The following is a 24,248-nucleotide window of genomic DNA, read 5'->3' as shown; positions in this document are numbered from 1 at the left end:
GCCCTCTTCATTTTCAGCAGCATCAGTGTCTACGGATCAACGAGTGATGGCGGCAAGATTGGGCCAATTGACCAGACAGACTCGAGTACCCCCTCAACTGTCTTCCGCCACCCTTGACCCTCATCATGCGGTTTGGGGGCCACAAAATTAGGGTCAACAGCACGCCTAGCCGGCCGGCCACACGGTGGTTGACGCGCTGCGCATGAGGGATGAGTGAGTTATGGCAGAGAGGCAGGCGGACCATGTCAACCTTCCACTTACAGTTAAGCTTGTGGTCTTCTTCCTCAGCAGCTTGCTCCTCACCACATACAGTATCACGTGCTTGACCATACATGGCGCAGGTGAAGGCCTCCAACTGCTCCTGCGCCTCTGGGGCCACCATCCCTGTCACGCCGACCTGCCTGTAACACAGCTCATAAAATATGACCACTCCATGACCCACAATGAATTTAAAAGAGTAATTGCAGGTGACTATATAATTGTTGATGCAAATGTGATCTGCCTGAAAGCCTTGCGGAACTTGGTGTTCTTCTGGAGCTTCTTCAGTGGCGCCACCATCCCCTTGCCCTTGAGAGCACTGGTGCAGTCCTCCCGAGAACACATAGGCCAAGTACTAGGCAAACATGACGGTACAGGGCAGATATCGGCTTGTTATGGCAGTACTGTACAGTCTTAATGTATACAAAACCAGAAGTAGGCCAGTGTTGGCTTGATTGCGGCAATGCGGTTCCGTGTTGACGGCACAGAGCCAGAATTTGTCCAGTGCTGGCAAACCAAAACGGTAAAACAAAACAAGGCTGAATCGGGCCTGTGCTGGCCCTCTTGCGACAAACCATAACGCCAAGACTGTACAGAGCCTGAATCGGGCCACTGCTGGTCCTTTCAGAAAGACGGCACAAGGCCTGAAGAGGCCAGTGATATTCCTATCAAAAACCATCATGGCAAGATGGCATCGAGCCCGAATTGGTCTTTCTGAAAGGACGAGCAGTGGCCCGATTCAGGATCTGTGCCGTTTTGGCGATGTATGGTTTGCCGTAAGTGGGCCGGCACTGGCCCGAATCAGGCTGTGTGCCGTCACGGTTATGGTTTGTCGCAAGAGGGCCGGCACTGGCCCGATTCAGGCTTTGTATTGTGCTTAAGGTTTGCCAGCACTGGGCCAGCTCTGTACTGTCAAAACAGAACTGCATTGCCGAAATCAAGCCAGCAATGGCCCGTTTCTGGTTTTGGACCATTCAAACTGTACGGTACTGCCAGAACAAGCCCATAACAAGCCGGCATCGGCCCTGTACCGTCATGTATGCTGGGTACTTAGCCTACCGGTACATGTTCTCGGGGAGGACTGCACCAGTACTTTCAAGGGCAAGGGGAAGTAAGCGCCACTGAAGAACCTCCAGAAGAGCATCAAGTTCCACAAGGCTTTCAGGCAAATCACATTTACATATCAACAATTATAAAGTCACATGCAAGAGTGCTCTTTCAAATTCATAATGGTTCATGTAGTGATCGTGTATTATGAACTGTGTTACAGGCAGGTCGGTGTGACAGGGAGGGTGGCCCTGGAGGGTGGCCCCAGAGGCGCAGAGGCAGTTTGGAGGCCTTCACCTGCACCACGTATGGTCAAGCGCGTGAGATTGTATATGTGAATGTGGTGAAGAGCAAGCTGCTAAAGGGAGAGGACCACAAGCTTAACTGCAAGTGGAAGGTTGACCTGGTCCGCCTGCCTCCCTGCCATAACTCACCCATCCCTCATGCGCAGCGCCGTCAACCACCGTTTGGCCGGCCGGCTAGGCGTGCTGCGGACCCTAATTTTGAGGCTCCCAAACCGTATGATCAGGGTCAAGGGTGGCTGAAGACAGTTGAGGGGGTACTGGAGCCTGTCTTGTCAATTGGCCCTATCTTGGCCCCATCACTCGTTGATCCGTTGGACACTGATGCTGCTGAAAATGAAGAGGGCCAGCAAGAGAGCGAAGTAGCAAGCGGTATCTTAAGGAGGCTATGGAAATTGACAAAGTTGATGAGGGAAAAATCAAACACTTTCGATCTCAGGTTGTGCTCCGTTGTCATGGGTCGATGTGGCCGGCAGCCATAGGCGCCTTTACGTGCCGGCGGCCCAACCACGTTGTAGCCGCGTCCTTCGCAATTCAGCATACCAGCTGCGAGTAAGGATGATTAGCCTCCCAAATTATTATTATTATTATGATGTTTCATGGATGCTGAGGATGCCCCTTAGTCTTCGCCACAACGTCACTTGTTATAAATAGCTCAGTTGTCTTTATGAAATGACCGGTTCAAGAGTTACTAAAGTAATAAATGTTCATCACTGGCAACGAGGTCTATGTGCTAAGTTGTACTTATTTCTCCCGTCCTATGACCTTGAGTATGACCTTAACACAATGATGAACACCTCAAATTGACACATGCTATGACCTTGAAGATGATGACTAACCCTACTGTTGACATAAAATTGTCTTTGGGTTAATTAAAATAAAATCTAAACAATAAATAAGCTTTTATTACCATATCAAGTGGAGTTGGACAAAAATAGTGCATGTCGGAAAATGAAAACAATGAAGTATATTTTGGTTAACATGCCCTTGACCCTTGTCCTTGGAGCAAGAAAATAACCTCTAATTACTTTTGAACCACCAACAATCGATTCCATAACACTAACAAGAAACATAACGGTAAGTTTTTTTTATCCAATGGCTAAATTTTAAGATTTCCATCATATTGGGTCAACATCCAAAACTTAGGGGTGGGTCAAATATTGAGCGATAACTCCAAAATAAAATGACACATCTTTTTTTTATTAAATAGATTTGGTAGTTGGGATAATGTGGGAAAGTTGTAAAGCAATAAGTAGGCCTCTATCGCCATATCTATGGGAGCTAGGTAAAAATAATGCCGGTGGGAAAATTAATATGACGCATTTTTCAAAAAAATTACCTTGTCTTTCGCCTGAATCACGTGACCTTGACCTCCAGCTATTTTAGAAACCTCGAAAATCGATTTAGCACCCCAAAAAAATTTATAATTTGACACCGAGATCATCAAAATCAGCTTATTAGTTTCTGACATATGACGCTTCGCGTTTTAATAATTCGCACGGCAGCCATCTTAGAAATATGCAAATTAGGGCATCATGGGAGATTTTTCGCTGGCAACATCCAAATTCTTTGATCAGATGTCCTAGGGATTCTAAAAATCTTCTTGGAATTTTGTTTTGGGGGGGTGCACGGGAACCCATTTCTCCTGTCGTACTAATAGCCCCCAAAATAAAATGTCACCCCTTTCTAAACCTTTTGAGTAGTTCAACTTTTTTTTTAAATGTGGTGGCAGGACGGAACTCTTTCTAAAAACTTCAATGCTGACGATCGGACTGCAACACACATACCTTATCCAACTATCAGCTGATGAAGCACAATTTCTCAGGGCCCCAATGAAACACGGGGAGCAGATTCATCCAGCCGTCACTGAACTGGACACACAATGTGCATGGACATGCATTGTGCATGGACACACATGCACATGTACAACTATATTTGTATGCAAGTGCATGTAGGCCTTCATGTACATGTATTTGATATTTAATGACAAATCAGTTTTTTTAATCGAAAATACGGGTGGGGGGGGTTCAACAAAATTCGGGGAAAAATCCAAATTTCAAAACAATGAAAATTTTGAATGGCCCCTAATCTTATTTGAATTTCAGACGATCTGCGTCAAGATGAGGGTGTACGTCATCTTGTGTTTTCTTGCGTGTGTTGGATGTAGCCTCGAGTTTCATGGTCCTCAAGGTGGGACTGACTGTTATACTTCAAGTTGAGAGAACTTTATTATTTGATGAATAATTCAAAGTTGAATGGAGACGTCACTTTGGTCGATACCAAGTTCGAGTCTCGAGTCGCAGTCTTGGTACAAGTGCGACCCCAAGTCCTAGCCACGATCGAGTCACTTGTTTGAAGTTGCGTTCCGAAGCTTCCCGTTCTTTATTCGAGCTTTACTCGGAAAAACAATACTCGCACTTTCGCTCAAGATCACGATAGCAATACAAAACTTATTCACTTTGGAATGATAGCCTACATCGCACGATTAACCTACCCACGATTATTGGATTTATCAGTTTATATATTTTGAAAAGTACATTTCGGCGAATCTTTGTGCGCTATAGAGGCCCACAGGCTCCACAAAATAGAAGACCTTTTTGCAGACGCCAAACGAACAGAAAAAAAGGTGTTGTTTTTATTTTTCGACAAGATGGAATAAACCAACATGGCTTAAGTTTTATTACGGTTGGCTTCAGTATGATAAAAACGATTCCCCAGAAAGAATTTTCAATGTCCATTCTTCGAGCCACACCATAAACCCTGATCTTTGTTATGCTCATTTTATGTCACTTTAACCACTTTGCTATTTTCAGTCCCAGCTTGCTGGTACCCAATCGATCCAGGACTTTGCTCGACTAACATACAAAAGTACGGTTATAATCGTGACACACACTCGTGCGAAGGATTCATCTACTTTGGTCGCGGGGGCAATTTCAACGCTTTTGCTTCCATGGAGGCTTGTAGGAATGGCTGCGAATAGAAGGTATTATAATACATTTGGGGGATAGGTTTTTGGTGTTCCGTGTTTCTTTAAAATAGGGGATAGTGTTCTTTTATTTTTACTGTATACTGATGGCTCAAATGTATTCTTTTCGCATACCTTAATTATCTCGTACATACCGTTTACAATGAGCTTAATCTCTTGCTAATTGCATGGCTAGCATTCGATAATTGTCCCTTAATATTGCTAAAACTAATTACATGTTGTTCAGCGATTCAGGTAGTAACCTTCTATGTTTTGTCAAGATTAATGACTTAATCATTACAAAAACTGATTGTGGTAAGTTTTTTTTGACTTTTTGCCGACTGCGGGCTAACATTGAATGGTCATGTTGATAGTGTTTGATAATTATTGCTAGGAATATTGGTGTGATTAACAGGATTTACTTTATTCCTGGACCGGTTCTCTTTACAATACACTGGTTTTATCTTGTCTTAACTATGGGCTACTTGAATGGGTAGCTAGCACTAATTTGAACAGGCTTCACCTCTTATAGAAACGGACTCTTCGTATTATTAACTTTACATAATTCAATGCACATGCGGATCCCCTTCTGCTAAAGCATGAGACTTTAAAAGTCAAGGATTAGCTTGGTCCCTCATTATCAACTTACTTGTAAAAACATTACCTTCTTCTAGCGACATTATTTTTTTCTCTCAATTCTGAAATACCGTCAAGCTTCCAATTTTCACATTCCTTCTACCCGTACTTTTCTTGCTCATAAAACTTTAAAACATGAGGGACCCGTGCTTTGGAACATGCGCGGCGAATATGTTTGATTTTTCTGACAAGGGACCCAATAGGGGCTTCGCGAAACCGATATGAATGGGAGGGTGATAGCAAAAATGTGCAAGAAGTCAGAAGTTTAAGTGGACCCATTGTAAGACACTTATGTTCTCCTCTTTTTCCCCTGTAAATTCAAAGTATCCCAACGATTAATTTGAAGATAAATAGTCCAGGGACTCGAACCAGCGATATTTCGATCCATAGCTCATCTAACTATCCACTAGACTACTGGGGCAGCTCGAGGATAGCCGTTCTTTAAAGTCCTTATAGTTGACCAAAAAACTGTGATGTTGATGTCATTGGGTTTTTTTCTCGTGCATAAACATTTCTCACCGAAAACTATTGAATTGTTCATGAAATTGCTCCATCCCTACGGAAAAGAATTTGCCTGCCGACTCTTAACATATAAAGCAGCACAAGTCTCCAATAATGTCAACTTTTCTTTTTGTTCTTTGCAGTTTAACTTCTGCCAGTGAGCTGACGCCTCTCTTATCAGCTAGGACCATGGGTCCCTGTTCAGTATGGTCTCATATGGACTGCTTAGATAGAGAAAGTACACACAATACAAATAGAAGTTAACTTGAATAACAATTGTTTAGGGTCTATTATCATGATTTCATTTTTTCCTCCTTCTCTTAAATGCTTGTTTACGGGACACGTTATCATGCACGTCACTGTAGTTTAAATGTTATAATTCCTACATGTAATTGTTTGGGTTTATATTGTGCGTGTTATTATTGGTATTGTTCAATCTGCTTTTACAATACGTCTTGTGTCAATTAAAGTGCAAGTGAACTAGCGCATCAAATCAGTCAATACTGATTGAATTTCCGATAAATAATGAAAGTAAAACAGTTTGGAAAGATTCACATAATTTGTATCTTAATTATTAATTAGTTTTGTTGTTGCTGATACTAAAATCAAAATGCACAAAGAGTATAGGTGTGGAAACAATTGAAGGATACATGCATACATCTGAGTCATTGAACATTACCCCGATGTGATGGACACATTTCATCCAGTTTGGTCATCCTGATACGGAAAGGTTTAAGGGCCCACGCGACCCCTCGCACTCAGGGCAGGCGCGTATTCAGAGTCCCCCCCCCCCCCCCCCCCCACACACACACACACACACACCCATTCTCAAATTTGTATCCTTGTGGAGACATTCCTTTGTTCTCGTGTAGTAAAGTGTTCAATTTTGAAAGTGAAGTTTCAAAATGCTCTTATTTTAACCAGAATTAGTTTCCTTGGCTGAAATTTGGGCTTAATATCCCTTTTCTAAAACTCTTTCATTTGCGACATATCAACCCACCTTGGAAATTCCTAGTTTTTGAGTAAAACCCATATATCTATTTCGTGAAAACCTTGTGGAGACCTATTCATCTATAGAAATTGCCCTGTAGAGACCTTTACAATGTTTTGTTCCCTATTGTGTGTGTGTCTCCACAAGGATACGAATTTGTAGTCACACCCACGCACCCCGGTTTACGTTACATACCTTGTGTGGACATTCCTTTGTTTTCGTGTAGTTAAAAAAACTCGGTACAAAAAATAACTTTACTTAAACTGTGAAAACTATTTTAACCCAATTTTTTTTTCTATGATTCCCTATAGTGTTTCTCTTCATTCTGCTACTGATAAACCTAACCCAAAAATGCCTCTAAACCTGTTTTCCAGAAAGGGCATAACGTTATTTGGACACGACTTAGTCCACATAACGTTAACCCATGTGGACATCTTTTGTTCACAAGTCCACATAGGGAATGTATGACAAACTCACACCACCCCACCCACCCACCCACACACAAGGGCGGATCCAGAACACAATTTTTTGGGGGCCAAAAAAAATTCTGGTCCCCCCCAAAAAGTGGGTCAAAAAAATTACGGCGTGGGGTTAAACATTTTTGGATTCTAGATGCTCTGTGGTGCGATCTAAGGCAATTTCTGACCACTTTAACCAATGTTTTTTTGAGGAAAAGATGGTGGTATACTCATTGCCTGCCTTTATTGCGATGTCACATAAAAAAAAAAAATTGGTTTAGTTTTTTTGGGGGGGGGGCCATGGCCCCCTTTGCCCCCCCCCCCCCCCCCGGGATCCGCCCTTGAACACACACACACCGATTATATTGAATTAAAATCCAATTATAGCCGGGAGAAAGTAAAAAAAGAGGACAGGCTGGACCAAGATGGGTCCAAGACACTTGCGAGTACCCATCCCGAATGGTATGAAGTTATCTGTTGTGGCAAACGACTATAAACCATAGGAGTTCAGGAATCGATTTGGGTTTTAAAAAAAATGAGAGATAGTTTCCTGTGTTTTCGCTCCAGAGTGTCATTCTTACCACTTATGCTGTTATATAATTATGCTTTTAGTAACTTTGTTTGTTAATTTACATGTTATCTGTCCTCACTTATTTTGGTCATATTTTGTGTTTAAATACACGGTCTAATCTATCTGGCCTTATTAGTAACTCACAATAAACAACCTTTGAGTAGGGATATTCTTGTATGTCCTGTCATAACAAAGTTAAAAAGTCATTAAACTGCGAAGTGAACAGCCCTAAAAAATAAATAAACTTCGAATTCTTGCACACGTTTGTACTAACTACTCTATCCAAGGCCATGCTTCTAACTCTTTTGAGTTCTCATTGAATCTATTTTTGTCGAGGTGACCCGTGGTACCAGTTACACACGAATACATCAATATTCAATTTATTGATATAGACTCGCCAAGCGTTAAATGGGCCTTGCAGTTCTATTCCACGATAAAATGAACAAATATTATTCAAACGTAAGGCATTATTGTACCGATCGCGCGCTATGGGATATTCCTGTTGGTTGAACACAGTGCCTGAGAATGGGAATTATTGAATCAACTTGCATTCTATTCAATACAACTCTTTGTCAACACTTCAGCATGTGAAGGGAGCATGGGAACCGCATAGTTGCATTCATCGTGGCAGAGAGCTACCAAAATTGCTTTGCGTTTCCTTAACACAATTTTGTGATAGATCAGCGGTCATGTCGCTCTTGCGTATATTATTTTTTTCCGGTGGGGGGCGGGGTGGAGCGAGGGAATTACTTTGCATTCGTATAATTTAGTTCCGTACTTATTTATACTGACTGGATAGCACTTCGACCTATGTGTGTGCACAAAACCGTGTCGCCCTCGCACACACGCGGTGGTCATGTTGAAGCTCCAAAGCCCCACAACGCACGGATCCGTAAATAAAAAACATAGAATTACAATAGTTTAGGAAGCGAATTTTGATCATCAAACAGGTTCTTATTTATTGATTTTGCCCACAGTGTAATTTTACTCATGTTATTATTTAATTTTATTTGTATGACTTTCCATAGACTTTTACGTGACCAAAGGGAGCTTCAAAATCCCCCACGGTCGCGAAGCGATGTTCAGTCAGTATTGTATCTCTACAATGTAGTAAAGATTAGGTGTATTGACCCGTGTTATTGTTCAAACAAAAATTCTATCCAATGAGGGCAGGAAGAAATTACGTCATACTTCCTAAGAAATGAGCCCTTCCCAGCGCCCTGTTTTGGATGGTGGGTACCGTGGGTATTAGTGACAGTCTATCATTCGACATACTCTTTAAAGCTATTCGTTTGATATTACATGATTTAGAATTTGAACGACAAAATACGAAGCCCCGAATCAGGAAAATTGGTTGACCAGGACATATTTCCCTCTACCCGATTTATATTTCGAATCACCCCGTCTGACTACCACTTATCAAAATTTCTCATTCAAGGTTCCCAGGCTTATTTTTAGTGTATGACATCATCAGTGTCCATAAGAGAAAACACATCGGTACAGAGATAGTATCGATTCTATACACTCAACTTACTGACATTACTTTTGTATATTCCATATGCAGTATGCACTTCGAAAAACATATTCTTCCAAAAGTCTATAACTCATACTGTAACAATTAAATTCCTTTTATAAGGTTTACGATAATTGAGTTACACCTTGTGTGAAAAGAGCCGGATTTTCCATCGATTACAAACAATCGATTATTTCTAGTACATGGATATAATTTGCTCGATTGCATTAAATCGATAGTGTTGGTCCTTAAGGGGAATTCCAATGAGTACGCAATGCACGCAATAAGTGAGAAATCACGATGCCACTGCCAGTTTGGGAGTTTCGAATCGATTAACGTGGAGGGAATAATTACTCCAGACTGAAGCATTTTTGAAAGCTTCAAAGCTAAAACAATGGATAACGGAGAGAGTAGAGATCAGCGAGGCGCCGCTGAAGGAGCAGCGGCCATGGAGACAGAAACAGTGCGAAATAAGCAGGGGAAGAAGACGGGTGGCAAAAGCAAACCGAGAAAGAATCAGAATGAGGAACAGAAATCAAAGCCACCCAAACCTTCTGATATCGACGACATGGCGGGGTGAGTACAGGCGTATGGAGGATTGTTAGCTTGAGTAACTCCAGCTGACATGCTCCATATTCATTCAAATGTAACGCTGGAGGCATAACCTGTTGAGTTACTCAAGCTAGAGGATTGTGAAGTTTGGGACACACGACACCTCAGTCTTTTTTTTTTATTCTTAAAAAGATTTTGTCTCTCCAAAATGACGTCTGCCTATTCAGGCAATCTTCTTTTTAATATATTGGCCCTATTATTATAGATTTTGTGAACTCTGGCATTGGTGTACGAAAAGTTGTGTTCCTCACCACGCTGCGCTGACTTGCAAAATCCACCACGGACCATTCTGCGCAGAAAGTCCCTATACACAGCATCCAAAATGTTGCCTTTGCCTCGTCAGTGGGTTCCATGTTTGGTTGGGTACCTCAATTCAGGCTATTCAATAGAAATCGCAATTTCATATTCATCCAACGATTTACTAATAATACAGTGCCTTGTTAGCAGCAAACTTATACAGTGCACATCAGTGTTGTAGTCGAGTACTTTTTCCGAGTTTCGAGTACTGCAGAGTACTTAGGCTGCCGTGTACGAGAACGAGTACTTGTACCTCCGAGTACGACTTCCGAGTACCAAACTTCTGGACTTTTGTAAGTGCCATGTTCATCAAGCATTAGTAAACAAAAAAATTTAAAAAAAGGCTTTGATAGAAATTAATCATTCACTCAGGACATTAAAATATATTGCATTTTATTTCTCTACGTTTTTACACAGTTTTCCCACAGAGTATAATATTATACAGGGTGAGTTAAAAAAAAAGCGGAACCCAAACCCCATAAAATATATTTCATATTTAAAAAAATTATATATGGCACCAACATTAATAACGACTGGAAAGCCAATTTCATAAGCTACTTTTAAATAAAAAAAAATACTGAAATCGCTCAATCCGTTCACAGAATATCACCATTCAAACGCAATGACCCTAAAACCTGTCTCGTCCAAAAAAGCAGTTCATTGTGTGTTTTGACTGTTTGGAACAACAAAGAAAATGACACAGAACACTTGTTTCAACAACTGTCACCAACTGTGATACACAATATCATTATTAACAACCCCGGTTAGGCAAACAATATGATTTTATAATTTCCTTTTCTAAGGACGGGCCTTCAAGGGGAATCTGTTGAATATTTTAACGTTTAAACTGAGTTTTTATCGCTGGTGATGTTTGAAGACAATTGCGACAACGATTCTTGAAATCGCATTTTTTTTTGGACGAGACAGGTTTTAGGGTCATTGTGTTTAAATGGTGATATTTTCTGAACGGATTGACCAATTTCAGTCATTTTTTCATCTAAACGTACCTTGTGAAATTGGCTTTCCAGTCATTATTATTTTGGATGCTACATATTTTTATAAAATATGGAACAACATAATTTGGGGGGTTTGGGTTTCGCTTTTTTACTCACCCTGTAGTATTCCCCAGCAGTGATCTGATGTACGTACATACATTGTAGTATAAGTATACCCCTGTCAAATAACATTATTTAAAATAGCCAATAAAAGCTATGGGGACAGGGTGGGAGTGAAATTGCATGTTGAAAATGAAATCAACAGTTTTGGCTGTACAGGGTGTGTAGAAAAAAAGGAAACGGTCTGCATGTAGCGCGTTTCAGATCTAGGATATTAAAGCCAAATTAATTAGCTTTCTTATGGTGATAAAATTATTCAAATTGCTCATGTTCTTTTCTAGTTTTTTAACCTTGTCCACGGATCACAGAACACTCTAAAAACTATGATAACTGGCACTTACAATGACATTTATTTAAAAACCTACTTCTTCGAATGCTAAAATAGTATGCTTTATAATGTCAAGTGTTTATAGTCTTGCCCTCCCTTCTACTTGGCTACCCTGGAGACTTTTGGGATTATTCTGATATCATTTTCAGGATACGACATGATTTCTTTTTTGCTGAAATATCACGTACCTTAAAATGTGATCCATGAACACGGTGTTTGTGTTCAGAATTCCATAACTTGTAAAGTACATGAGCGATTTGAATTGTCCTTCTACTAAAAGATTTCATACCTGGATATGAACAGCGCTACATGCAGAACTTCTATTAAAAATAGGGGGGCACAGTTTGGGTTTCCTTTTTTTTTTTACCCACCCTTTAGTTCAGCGGATATAAGAAAAAAATTGTGCACTTTTTCATAAAAGCATGAAACCTGACATAGAGTTTACGTTCATAGCGGGATGCCGCGCTTCGCGCGGCACCAGCTTGCTGGATGGAGTAGCCGCTTCTCCCTCCCCCCCCCCGATAAAAAAAAATCATAAAGAGGTATAAGAAATATCTGTGGCAAATACAATCATCTGACCAAACACTGAGACAGACATTTAGAAATCCCCGAAGTATCGACTAATTATTCATCATCCCTGATAAATCCCCTTGCATGCACATCAGCTACAGAAAGCCCACCTTTGCAATTGCAAACCGGAATTAGCGAACATTTGAGGGATTAAGCATCATGCAACGTTCGGGGTATTTTTTTAACCTGATACGTGACTTCAGAGGACAACGATTGTTGAGCATTTATATATGACCACGTATCAATTGCATTTAACGAAGCCTCTCCATAAAACCAGTGCATTTAACGTGACAAACAAACATCAGACAGACAGCCCAACATCAGACAGACAGACAGCGTTGGATCTATTTAATATAGGATATATAATGAGAACAAATGTTCTAGATGTAGAGCCATCGCAAACTCACCATGTTAGGGGCGTGGCATCCATTTCAAAAAATAGGGGCTCTTTATGTCCACCTTTCACAAAAGCATGAAACTTCACAAAGACATATATATTCATGAGAAATTATTTTACAGATGTGGAGCCTTTGCAAACTCACCCACCCTTTTAGAAGCGTTTCAGCCATTTAAAAAATGGGGGGAGATACTCATTATGCCCATCATGGAAAAATTGTGCCCACCTTTCACAAACGTGTGAAACTTCACACGTTTATAGTGATGAGAAAAAAATCTATATTTGATATCGGTTCCAAATTATTGGATAACTGAAGATGTTTGCACTATTATAGGGAGGGAAGGGGTAATTATATAAAACAGAGCAGGATTCAGTGAGCGTTTGAATTTGAGCTAAAGCTCTAACATTATAGAAACTGCTGCAGTCTGAATTTATGTTACAGCGCTTTTTCTGTCAGAATCTTCCATCTCCACTCTTAATTTCGTAACCAATTCAGGCAGTCATCTCCCCTATGACATCATTTTGATGTCATAACCTTTATTTCTAATTACTGAAATGTCTATCCTTCCGAACTATCTTACAGAAATGAATTGGAAAATAACGGAGGGAGAACACTGCCTTGGAAAGCTGGAACAATGGATAAAGGACCTCAGACAAAAACAGTGGAAAACCAGCAGGGGAAAAAGACAGGCAGCAAGAGAAACATGAGACAGAATCAGAAAGAGAAACGGAAATCAAAGTCACCTCAAGTTCCTGATATCGACGAAATGATGGAGTAAGTGTAGGCCTATAGACCATTATCATGTAGCGGCCGTCTTGATTTTATCCCATTCAAATTAATGTAACTAAAGCTTGGCTAAAAAGAAAAAAAATCTGGTTCTTTTTTGCACAAAAAGCATTATCATTGTTACTGGATACAGGGAACATGACTGAGATGGTGGCATCATGATAAAGGTCTATAGCTAACAGGCCCTTCGGCAAAATCAAATAAACGATGTGTTTCCGGTCACTAACATTGCCAAAAAGGGGCGGGTCGACAGGTATGGTACTTTTATTTACATAATTTTGTTGGCAGTATTCAATAAGATGACAATAATGGTGTCATCATGCATGTACATGTACATATATCGGAGGACAACTAGCCAAGTAGACATATTTGTACCGTAGGAAGGTACTTTTTTGCAAACGTGCAAGTATTCCAGACCAACTTTTGATGGCCGTTTTTAGGCTAAGTGAATCAATGAAAATAAGTCATCAACTATACAAAAAAAATTACCGCTGCCCTATTTAGTACACCCGATAATTTCGGTCGGTTTTGTTACCAAAGCGCTATATTTTGGGCCTTAGAATAGTCCCTTAATGTCCTTAACCCATCCTAATTTCTGTATGTTGGTCCATTTTCTTTATCTCCTTGACGTTATCTTATAGAACAGTTACCACAAGAGGGTAGTGAATACAATTTTGCCTCCCTTTTAACACTATTTTACAGTGTTTTTTATCAACAATGTCCTTACAATATTTTCGGCCTTATACATCCCTGTATTTGTTTTTAATGACAAAGTTCAGGTCGAATACGAGCGTTTTTACACGTCTACTTTTTAATCTGTTTTCTTTTTAGGATGCAATTGAAAACAAAGACTTGTTTCCATGCATTTCAAGTGTCTTTTACCACATGGTACACATCTAGAAACAAATGCAATAAAGGAAAGGAAGGAGGAAAAAATAATTACTGACATGTATATTCTTTCGAACTATTATACACCTTACAGAAATGACATTGAGAATGATGAAGGGAGAACACTGCCTTGGAAAGAAAGATCTTTTTGTCACTTCACTTGGAATCTGAAAGTTCCTGTTACTACCGATTACCAGCGAATTATACGGAACATAGATCATGATTTAGAAGAGACACCAAACCTATTAAGGATAGAAGGCCTTTTGTTCAGAGCCTACCTAGAGGTATGGGACAACGGAAAGCGTTGGGATGTCCATAAGGCGAGAGAATTCCTCGACAAAGCCGACAAATACATAGAGAAAACGGATGCTCAACTTCAAACCGGCTACAGAGTTGTAGCACTCCTGAATCGCATGTGGATCGAATACAAATGCCATAATGCACAAAGGGTAGCTGATCTGCTCAGTAAGCTGGATAAGTTGAGGTTACGGCATAAAGACCACTCTGTGATCGGTGCAGTGCACGCCACAGCCTTGACACGTCTAGGACCCCGTGTTATGGAAACTGCTTTGCAGCTGTTCGAAGTAGCGCTGCAGAGCTTCCCGGAAAAAGGGGACTTCATCTACGGGGCTGGGCTGATGTCTGGCAGAATGGCACGATACAGGAGAATCGACACCAATCAATTCGAAAAGATGGACCAAGAAGGCCAAAGGCTCATGAACAGTGAAAAAGAGTACTGGGAAAAGATGAAGGCAATCAAAAAAGATGAATATCAGCTGGCCACATCAGCTCTTGGATTGAACCTTAGTCGACGAGGAACAGAAGACGAAAGAAGAGAAGGATATCGGCTTATGAGGGAAGCTGTCAAAAAAGCCCCCCAGGTGCAAGAGGTAGTGAGAAATTTGGCAAAATCTTACAAAGGTAAACAGATTGAACAGGCCATACCAATATTAAAAGATGGAATTGAACGCAGCCCAGACTGTCATGAAAGTCATTTTCAATTAGCACTATGCTACACCAAATGCGCTGAGAAAGACAAGGCAATTCCGGAGAAAAAAGCCAACTGGAACAAACAAGCACTGAAAGAGCTTCAGAAATGCCTGAAGCTCAACAATGGTCACAATTTGGCAAATATGACATTGTGTAAAGTGCATAGAGGTCTTGGGAACAACAAAGAAGCTGAAAAGATCTACAATGCCAGTTTGCAGCAGTCTGAACACCGGACAATCGAAGACAACCTACATCTTTACTTTGAATATGCTAATTACCTCGAGTATACCCCAACGGCTTCGGAACACGAATCAAGGATGGATATGTGGCGCAAAGTGATGGACGCCGCAGCTTCGTTTGAATATCTAGACGAGGCGTCTGGTACATGGCAAGTACGTAAGAAAGCAAGGAAGCCCAAAACGGCAGCTTACAACCAACTGCTGAAGCACTGTAAAACAAATCCATGCCTTGAAGTCGGAATCCTACACTTTCAGAACTTCAGTTTTGGAAAGGCGACGAAAGAATTAATAAAACTTGATACTGAGGGTGACTTCAATATTCCATGGTACTTGGGACAGACATACTGGAAGATGGGTCTTCAAGAAGAACAACAGGCTCTGTCTAAAAATCTCAGACCAGAAAAAGCAAAAGAGACATTCAAGAAAGCTCACGACAAGGTTCTGGGTGCAATGAGATTCGGTCTGAAACAAAGGGAGAGTCGAGAGCTATTGGCGGACATTGCTCTAGCTATCGCACACAATGAGCTTCAATTATTGGTAGGCCTTCAGAGTCAGGACATCACGACAGCGGATCACGAAGCTCAGCAGATGCCATCCACATCTTCTGCGTTACGGAAACAGAGTCGGCACACCACGGCAGTTGACCAAGGAGCTCAGCAGATGTCAACCACATCCGATCTGTCAAAAAAACAGAGTCAGCACACCAAGGCAGTTAACCAAGAGCCTCAGCAGATACCATCCACGTCATCTGTGTCAGGGACACAGGGACAGGACACAATACCACTGGAGTCTCAATGCATCGTGTCCTACAGGGAGGCTGTCAGATGTGGAAGTCTCGTTGCGAGCTTGGAGTTACTGAGACTAGTCCAAAAAGATAGTCTTGAAGTCACATCAAGATGGATATTCCTCCAAGTAGGTCGTTGCTTTTATGTCCTTGTTTATAAAGTAAATTCAAACTAAAACTACCATGAAATGTTTTGGGCTTCAATTCTATAATCTTTATCTTCTTTTATTTTCCCCGGTATTATAGATTCTTGCGGAAATTGACGTGAGTTGCTCCCTTCGTGGTACCAATCTTCTACATCAAGAGGAAAAACCCTTTTCTTTTGAAAAGGGTCTCAGTAGCCGCGATAGAGACAAAGACGCATTGGCGTTGAATTGTAAAACCATCAAGCGTGATGTGATGGCCATCTTGCATCAGGAGCCGTTCTTCAGACAGGCTTGGAGGGAGCATTTCAACATGGAGAAAGAAATACTCCGACACAGGTTTGAAAACAACGAAGGGGAGCTGGAGTTGGATGGAAGGGAAGAGGACAAGAAGGAAACGTTTTCGGATGAAATAGTCTATGCCGCTACCGATTGCTGTGAGAAACTACGTCCCCTGTTGGACCGTATTGTTGTCAGGTTTGGGGTAGGTATTATGTCCATAACATCAAAAAGCAACTGGAACTTTGTTATAAAAGCTATTTTACAAAAAAAATAAAAGATAGTTATGAAATACAAAGCCCGTGTAAATCATTAAAATGTACGGCTGTATATAATAGTGTGTCTCAGAAAACGCGGGCCGGGTCAAATCAGCGGCCATTATGTAAACAAATATTCATCTGAGACCAAATTTTGTTTCTGTTTCCTCATGCTGTTGATGTTGTTTTACTGCCTGTGGAAAAATAAACTGAATTGATTGAAAACTCTTAAAGCCATGACTAGAACCGTAAGAGCTCCATAAAATCGAAATTTAAACTTGTTGCGGCATTAGCTTGTGAAATGTGTCCGTGTGTGATACAGGATCTTGGTCTCCCTCTCTTTACTAATTTACCAGCACAAGCTAATGCCGCATAAAGTGTAAATTCCGAATTTATGGAACTCTGACGTTTCTAGTCTTGGCTTTAAAAGTGTTCATCAATTCAGTTATTTTTTTCACAGGCAGTAAAACAACATCAATAGCATGATGAAACAAACAAAATTTACTGTCACATGAATATTTCTTTGGATATGGCCGCTGATTTGTGCGGGCCCGGTTTGTTTTGGAGACACACTGTACTGTCTATGCTGTTTAACAAACCCGGTTTTTTTCTCATTACGGATGTTCAACTGGACTCTTATTTTTTTTAAATGATACCTTTGTTAAATATATTTGGTATTTGCAACCGCTCGGGAAAAAAGGCTTTATCGAATTATTTTCGCCCACAAACAGGTGCGCCCTTCGAGTAGGCTGGTTCCCGTTTCTTACAGTATCGATGCTGATAACAATTGGGAACCAGTCTACCATGTGAGAACTTAATTGTTTGGGGCTGCAAATAATTCGAAATCTGTAGGGCCCTAATTATTCAACTAAAAGTTGATGTGTCGGGAGGGTTTCGTTCGCTGTCCCAATTCAATCACGTTTGTAGTTCTTAGGGGAAAACACATTTAAAAAGTCTTCTTTTTTTTGCTGTTAAACTTGACAATAGCACAGACAGACATCTTTTGATAGATATTTTCTCAAAAAAGTGCTCAACCCCAGTTACATAATGTTAATATGTTTCTTTGTTACAGAAAAAAAGAGCTCGGCAATGAAGAAATGAAAAATCAGTATTTTCCTCTGATACTAGATGACAAAGCTGCGAGGGAAGCTAAAAAAAAGTTTCAGATTTTTTTCGGGATCGACATGGAGAAGTATTACCCAAAGCTCAACAAACAAATCCTAAAGGTATGCCATTTTAATTAATACACTGTAGGCCTTCACATTCATTTAGTTGTATCGAAAGGCATACATTGCAGCTCTTAAACCGGCAATTGCAAGATGAAACGTATATAGAATTATAGAGAGATGTCAGAGAAGAGGCAAAGGTTTTGTTGATCAGTTAAAGACCACAAAAGCAAAGGAATATGATAGCAACATTGCTGAGAAAATATTGCTTTTTCGGGACGATCGGTCGATGCAAGTCTTCAGTTTTGAAGATTGTGCCATCTAACGTCCATCTAATGTTTTATTTCATTAAATATGAAATAAAACATGTTACCAATCTTATTTCACCATCGTTTCAGGCACAACCAGTTTTCCTTGGAACCTTGTACTCGCTGGTTAACAAGATCAAACACAGTGACATAGATTTGAGCGCTATACTAGAAACATCCAAGGACCCAGTCACATTGGCTCGTCAGTGCACAGATAAAGTCGAGGAGATCTGCAGGTTTTTCTTCAACGCCATGAAGGAGGCCGAAGGTCTGTGGACGAACATAAGGCAACTTGCGCGTGATATCGGAGATGGCAAGTACGAGAAAGCTGAAGAGCTGCTTAGAGCGCTGTCAAGCAACAAAGACTTCGTCGTTCGGATCGGAAGTAGGCCTACTTGGGAATTACTTCAGGTAAAGTTGACGTAAGGATAGCTAACAAACACTGCATTAAAATTATGAACTAGTGCTTCATGACGAGCACACCGAATAAAATTATTACAAACCTGAAGACACATACAATTGTCATGACTGACAACTGCAAAACAAATGAGAATGAAACCTATATTCCAAAACTGTACAACATCTACTGTCTATATATTAGATGATTGCTTTAATTTTGCAGGTGATAGCGCAGATTTGTCACAGCGGAAAAACATCTTCAAAGGACCTCTTTTCGAAAATGACCGATGGAACATGCGCCCTTACTCAAAATCTCCGTCGGTGCCATCGAGCTGTTGAAGACGCGCTGTTGAAGACTGACCCTCGGTCTGAGGAAGTTCGGACGGAGTGTAGAGACACATGCAAAGTGGCCGTCGAACTACTGAATTCAGTTTTAGCTAAACATAAGAACCAGGTAGGCAATGTTATGATTGAACTTAGTAGTTTCAACCCTAAATAAGCATGATTTAGAGCTTGTCAAGATGTGTCATTCACCGCCTGTGATTAAAACTTTAAGTATTTAAGCCCCGGAATCATAGTTAACTCTTCCTGTTACCCTGGCTTGAATTCCACCACATTCCACACGAGACTGTCATATGTTGTAATTTTGAAGAGAACTTGTTATTGTAGGACATACAGAGGGATGGGTAGAATGATAAAACAGTTGTTCCTTTGTCCGTCAAATGTACATGATTGAAACCGGAAGAAGGTCTTCCGGTCTTGGATTTTGGGAGAAATGGTTGGGGAGTCTTTCAATTAAATGTAATTACGATCGACCATATACGATACCTTGTCGTCCATTCGAATTGATTAACTTCAGTGATGTAAATAATTAAAATATACATTTTACAATCAAATGAACAACGGTATGCCACAGAGAAAAAAAATATTAAAGAAATCAATGTTGCGGGCGACATATATTTTGGCGACAAAAGTGTTTCATCTGTTAAAGAAAAGTTTAATTAATTCTGTATGACTATTTTTTTTTCTTTAATGCATAGCATCAAACTTCACCCCAGGAGCCGATTGCTTTTCCCTTTCTGGATATGCGTCCGGATGACGAAATTCTTCAGCGATACGAATCCGACCATTGGAAGGGGATAGTCGAGAAGCAGCTGGGTAAAAATGTCAGCAAGATGCGGGTCGACAAGAAACTGGTGGACATAATCTTGAAGGTACGAGTGTTCAGTCACTCTGTATGACATCAAGCTTTTCGGTAGCTGCGCATAACGCCCGTGGAAGGCCCAATATCCTTTGACATGATGACGTTATAATTTGTTTTCATGTGTGCTTTTGCATGCGAGCCAGGTGGAACAAGAACCAAAAGCTCTCAAAAAGCACACAAAGCGTGTCGTTACGCTTCGTAAACAAAGCGTGACGTCATTATGTCTCAGATCTATCCGGCTCGGTAGTAAAAACGTCATACACGCGCGCGCACCACTGATTACTAGCGCCCATTGGATAAACACTCAAGTTGCGTTAGCTGCCGGTTCCAATGGTTCCAGTGCTATTTAATGGCCGGTGGGCGTGGTTTAAACTGAAATGACGTCACACTAATGAACCGGTTTATGGTAGTCTGGTTCCCAGACCTGACAATTATTCCCGACGCTCACGTCGAAATTGTAGGTCAGGCAGCCTCCGTGGCTAAAAATAAACATGACGACATTTATGGCCCTTTTTTCAAAGCTCGGCTTCGTTTCCGATTTTGCTTTATCACTTTTAGCTTGTAATGTTCTGATCAAATTTTTAAATAAATCACTTGCTTCATAATATCACACAGTTATGATAATACGGTTTAATGTTTCTGTAAGATAACATTGACTAATGTTGATCTGAAATCTTCAAAATTAGGCACCCAAATAGCACTGTTAGCAGGCGGAGCCGAATGAAGACCGAGTTTTGGAAAATCTCAGTAACGGTCGTCAAATTCAAAATTGTACGTGACGCAGCAGAAAGTTCGCCCATACGATCCGAGTATATTTGATGCACAAAATGTCGTTGAATTTCAAGTTTTCTAAATGAAAGCAATAAATATTAATTATCAACCCATTTAAAATAGAATTAATAAGCAATTAGCAGTTAATCAAACCCATATTATATACTCGGAAATACTCGGGCGCTATCCGATTGTCGACGAAACGACTTCGGCAAACTTCGGAAATTTTCGGAAAAAAGGAAGAATTCCTCCCGTTTTAGTCACGTGATGTAAATTGTAATACAATGTATTACCAGAGGCTACTGGACCTAAGATTCATCAGGAATAGTAAGAATTTTTTGGTCTGGGAACCAGACTAGGTTAATGGTGGACTTGGTCCAAGGCGGGTACGGGTGTTTTTGTTATTCTGAGCAGTTTGCATATACGCGCGCACACACTGCACGGATAGCATTTATTTTTTCTGTAAACAAAAAGTATAGTCAATTACCATAATGTGCATGCGTCAGTTGGTAACGGAATGGTTCTCGGACTTAACTTCCCAAATCCTCTATGGCCATGAATGAAAAAACAAAATAGAAATATATTTTTTGATCAGTATGACAATTTAGGAAAGAAAAATCACTTTTGTAAAAAAAAAAAATTAAAATGTTAACTTTCGGAGATCCGTACCCTCAACCTGCATCATTTCGACCACCGTTTTTTAGCGTAGCACGACACAGCGAGCTGCAGCCACGCTACCTGCCTTGGAAAATAAACTATATATAAGAAGTTACTTAAAACCGTGTGATATTTATTCATCCACCTGATGTGTTTCAAGAAAAAATAGTTGCTGTGTAGCGCTGATCCTACTTACCCATGAAAACAAGTAAATTCAAGTAAATGCTCTCGTGTGGAAGTGTTGAAATTAATGACGTCATATAGGTTACAGGCCAACCAACATTGTAAGACACTGGCGAAAGAATACGCTTTTATGAAAAAAAATCATAATTGTCACATATTCGCTGGGCTATGAATCAACAGACCATCCCTCCCTCCCCCAAAATTTTTTTTACTCTTCAGTTTCTCCTGCATTTCCAGGAGGGGAAAGGGCCTCAATCCTCTTTTGACCACTGTGCTATTTTCAATGTGCACGCATCTTTGAATAACCTGCAGAAATCACAAGCAGCAGACAAACTGCAGCGCCGCATTTCAGAAAAAGCCAGCAATCGCATTTTCATCTTTTTGGAGTGGCTTTTCATTTCATGTAAATTTTCTCTGTCATTGGTCCATTTGTTTTATCACCAAAGTCCCTCAAAAGCTGTTATCAAAGAATCGTAAATTCATGCACGCCAGCTCATTGATATTTAGTGATCCCACGGGTAATTTTGAACCACATTTCCTTGCGGCCTAATCTTGTGACAGATTGTAGAAACATTTCTGGAGATCAAGCATTTGTTACTTGCAACTTCCAACTAGGGGATTTCATTCTCAGAAAACACCAGTCTGTGAGCCATCGCATAGAGGAGGGGACTACATTTAAACCTGGACCCAGAGATTGGTAACCGATTTAGGGGTGATTAAGGGAATATATCAAAAAAAATATACGGCTATCACTGCTGAAATTGAAAGAAAAATGTCCCAGAGGTCTAATCTTAAATTTCCAGTGCAAAACACATTGCCGCATTGCTCCTGAGCGTTACCAGGCGGTGTTTTTTGTGTCCGATTTTGTATTGTTTTCTATGAGCGCGTATTTGATGGATTGAAACCTTGACTGAGAGGCGAAGCCGCGATGCTATCGGGGCGAGTGGCGGCTTCACACGCCAATTGTCAAGTGAATTCATCACGCGGCCTCTGTACCGTGTAGTCTTCGCTTGATTTGCGCCACCTCGCAGCTCAGTTGCCACTCAGTCAAAAATGTCAAAACTCACGTTGAACTTTTCAAAAGGCTTCCACAATTGTAGCTCTGTCTCTGTAACTGTGCCTGCAGTCACATTTCACACACGTAATTATATGTGTTGAAGAACATTGTTCTCTAATGTTAAACAACACATTGTTAAGAAGGAATCTATACTCTTTAAAACAAAACTGGACATAATTTTAATGGTTATTTCATCACCAAGAAAATTAATGTTGGGGCTTTGACAGAGTAATACATGTATCAATAATATTTAATTCGAAATTGTTAAAAGCCTAAGTTATATTGAAAATTACATTCAGCTTCCTTTGAATGGTCGAGCACCATGCTATAAGCTGATTATATCATAAATGTACATGTACTTTGAAATGCACACTTTAAATCACTTATTTATAGAGTGTATTTCCCCCACAGGCTCAGCCGTGCACAGATGAGGAGAACTACCAGTTCATTGCAATGGAGGAATTTCTTAAACAGTGCGATGAAGGTGGCGACATCCCGGGCAAAGTGTCCATACAACCAGACAACCAGGAAGAAAAGACCTTTCAGGTTTTGGATCTAACTCGCTGGATCACAGACAACACCGAGAGAATTGCCATCAAAATTGATGCAGTAAAGGTAGCACGCCAGTGAATAAGCCCCAAATAGACCTTAGGCCAAAAAGAAAAAGTCTCCGGTTTCTGGTATGGAGCTTGCCCAAAAAGTGGTGCGGCGACGCGGCTTTTTTTTTTTACCTGATTTTTTTGCTTCAAATGTGTGCTGATAACTGCAAATGGTGCCCGACTAAACTTAGTGCAAATATAGGCCTATGGGAGTCCAGAGAGGCCACATAAAGCTTATTCTCGACCATAACCCAATCTAAAAACACGTTAAAATTGTGCAGCAGCAGGATTCCAGTCAAACCAGTGAGTTTGGCGGTTTTGAGACATCATCTTTCATTGAAAAAAAACGTTTTCATTTTGCCGACGCGCATGGCTACGGCGACGCGCGCGCATACCAAAAACCGGAGACTTTTTTTGGGCATTATGCGTTAAGGCGGAGTTATAGAGTGCAATGGTTTTGAATTGTCTGAAAAGGCGTGAGTGACCCTTTTGTACATTCTTGTTCATTCATTGTTACGAAATTAAAATAACAAAGAATACGCGGAGATGCCTGTAACCCATAAGGTATATTCCACCCGCAGAACAAATCATGATTTGTATACTGTAGAGTTCTCTCGTATAATAAGGGTATTGTGACCCTTTATTTGAGGGTTTGTGAAGATGTATTTCTGAGAAATCTTCAGTAAAATTAGACCTGAAAGTCGTTCAATTTTGCAATCGAGTGGAGGTACCAGTTTTTTGTGTGAATGGCGATCGACTTCAGGACTGCATCAACGGATCATAACCTTTGGAGGGAAAACAAATTACACAAGTCATAAGTTAACCCCCCAAAATTAGACAGAAAGTTAAAAGTGGTTAAATAAGTTGTTTGATGGGGTTGGGGGGGGGGGGGGTTGGGGGGAGGGGACAACTTTGAAAGTATTCAACGGTCTTCTTAAAATGTTATCCGTAAAATCCTTTCGGTATTAATCATCAC

At 40.6% G+C, this 24,248-nt stretch overlaps 1 protein-coding gene across 1 annotated transcript; it reads left to right on the top strand.

Annotated features, from left to right (window-relative positions):
• The first annotated feature begins 9,636 nt into the window (after positions 1 to 9,636).
• Positions 9,637 to 23,303, top strand: LOC119728060. The gene is made up of 10 exons (XM_038200136.1): positions 9,637 to 9,818; positions 13,145 to 13,336; positions 14,331 to 16,002; positions 16,231 to 16,377; positions 16,496 to 16,869; positions 18,001 to 18,154; positions 18,493 to 18,813; positions 19,025 to 19,255; positions 19,842 to 20,015; positions 23,085 to 23,303. Exons 1-10 carry the CDS (start codon positions 9,637 to 9,639, stop codon positions 23,301 to 23,303), a joined length of 3,666 nt encoding a protein of 1,221 aa, XP_038056064.1.
• Positions 23,304 to 24,248: the final 945 nt, after the last annotated feature.

Source organism: Patiria miniata, unplaced genomic scaffold (genome assembly GCF_015706575.1).
Source record: "Patiria miniata isolate m_02_andy unplaced genomic scaffold, ASM1570657v1 HiC_scaffold_20, whole genome shotgun sequence".
In the NCBI taxonomy this organism is placed as follows: Eukaryota; Metazoa; Echinodermata; class Asteroidea; order Valvatida; family Asterinidae; genus Patiria; species Patiria miniata.
This window is presented reverse-complemented; position numbering and strand designations above follow the sequence as displayed.

What these genes read in the sequence shown, in the direction of transcription:
- LOC119728060 (XM_038200136.1), top strand. Translation starts at nt 9,637, where the DNA reads ATGGATAACGGAGAGAGTAGAGATCAGCGAGGCGCCGCTGAAGGAGCA. An exon ending in TCAACAAACAAATCCTAAAG is followed by an intron (nt 18,155 to 18,492) that starts GTATGCCATTTT and finishes CCATCGTTTCAG; the next exon opens with GCACAACCAGTTTTCCTTGG. An exon ending in TAGCTAAACATAAGAACCAG is followed by an intron (nt 19,256 to 19,841) that starts GTAGGCAATGTT and finishes TTTAATGCATAG; the next exon opens with CATCAAACTTCACCCCAGGA.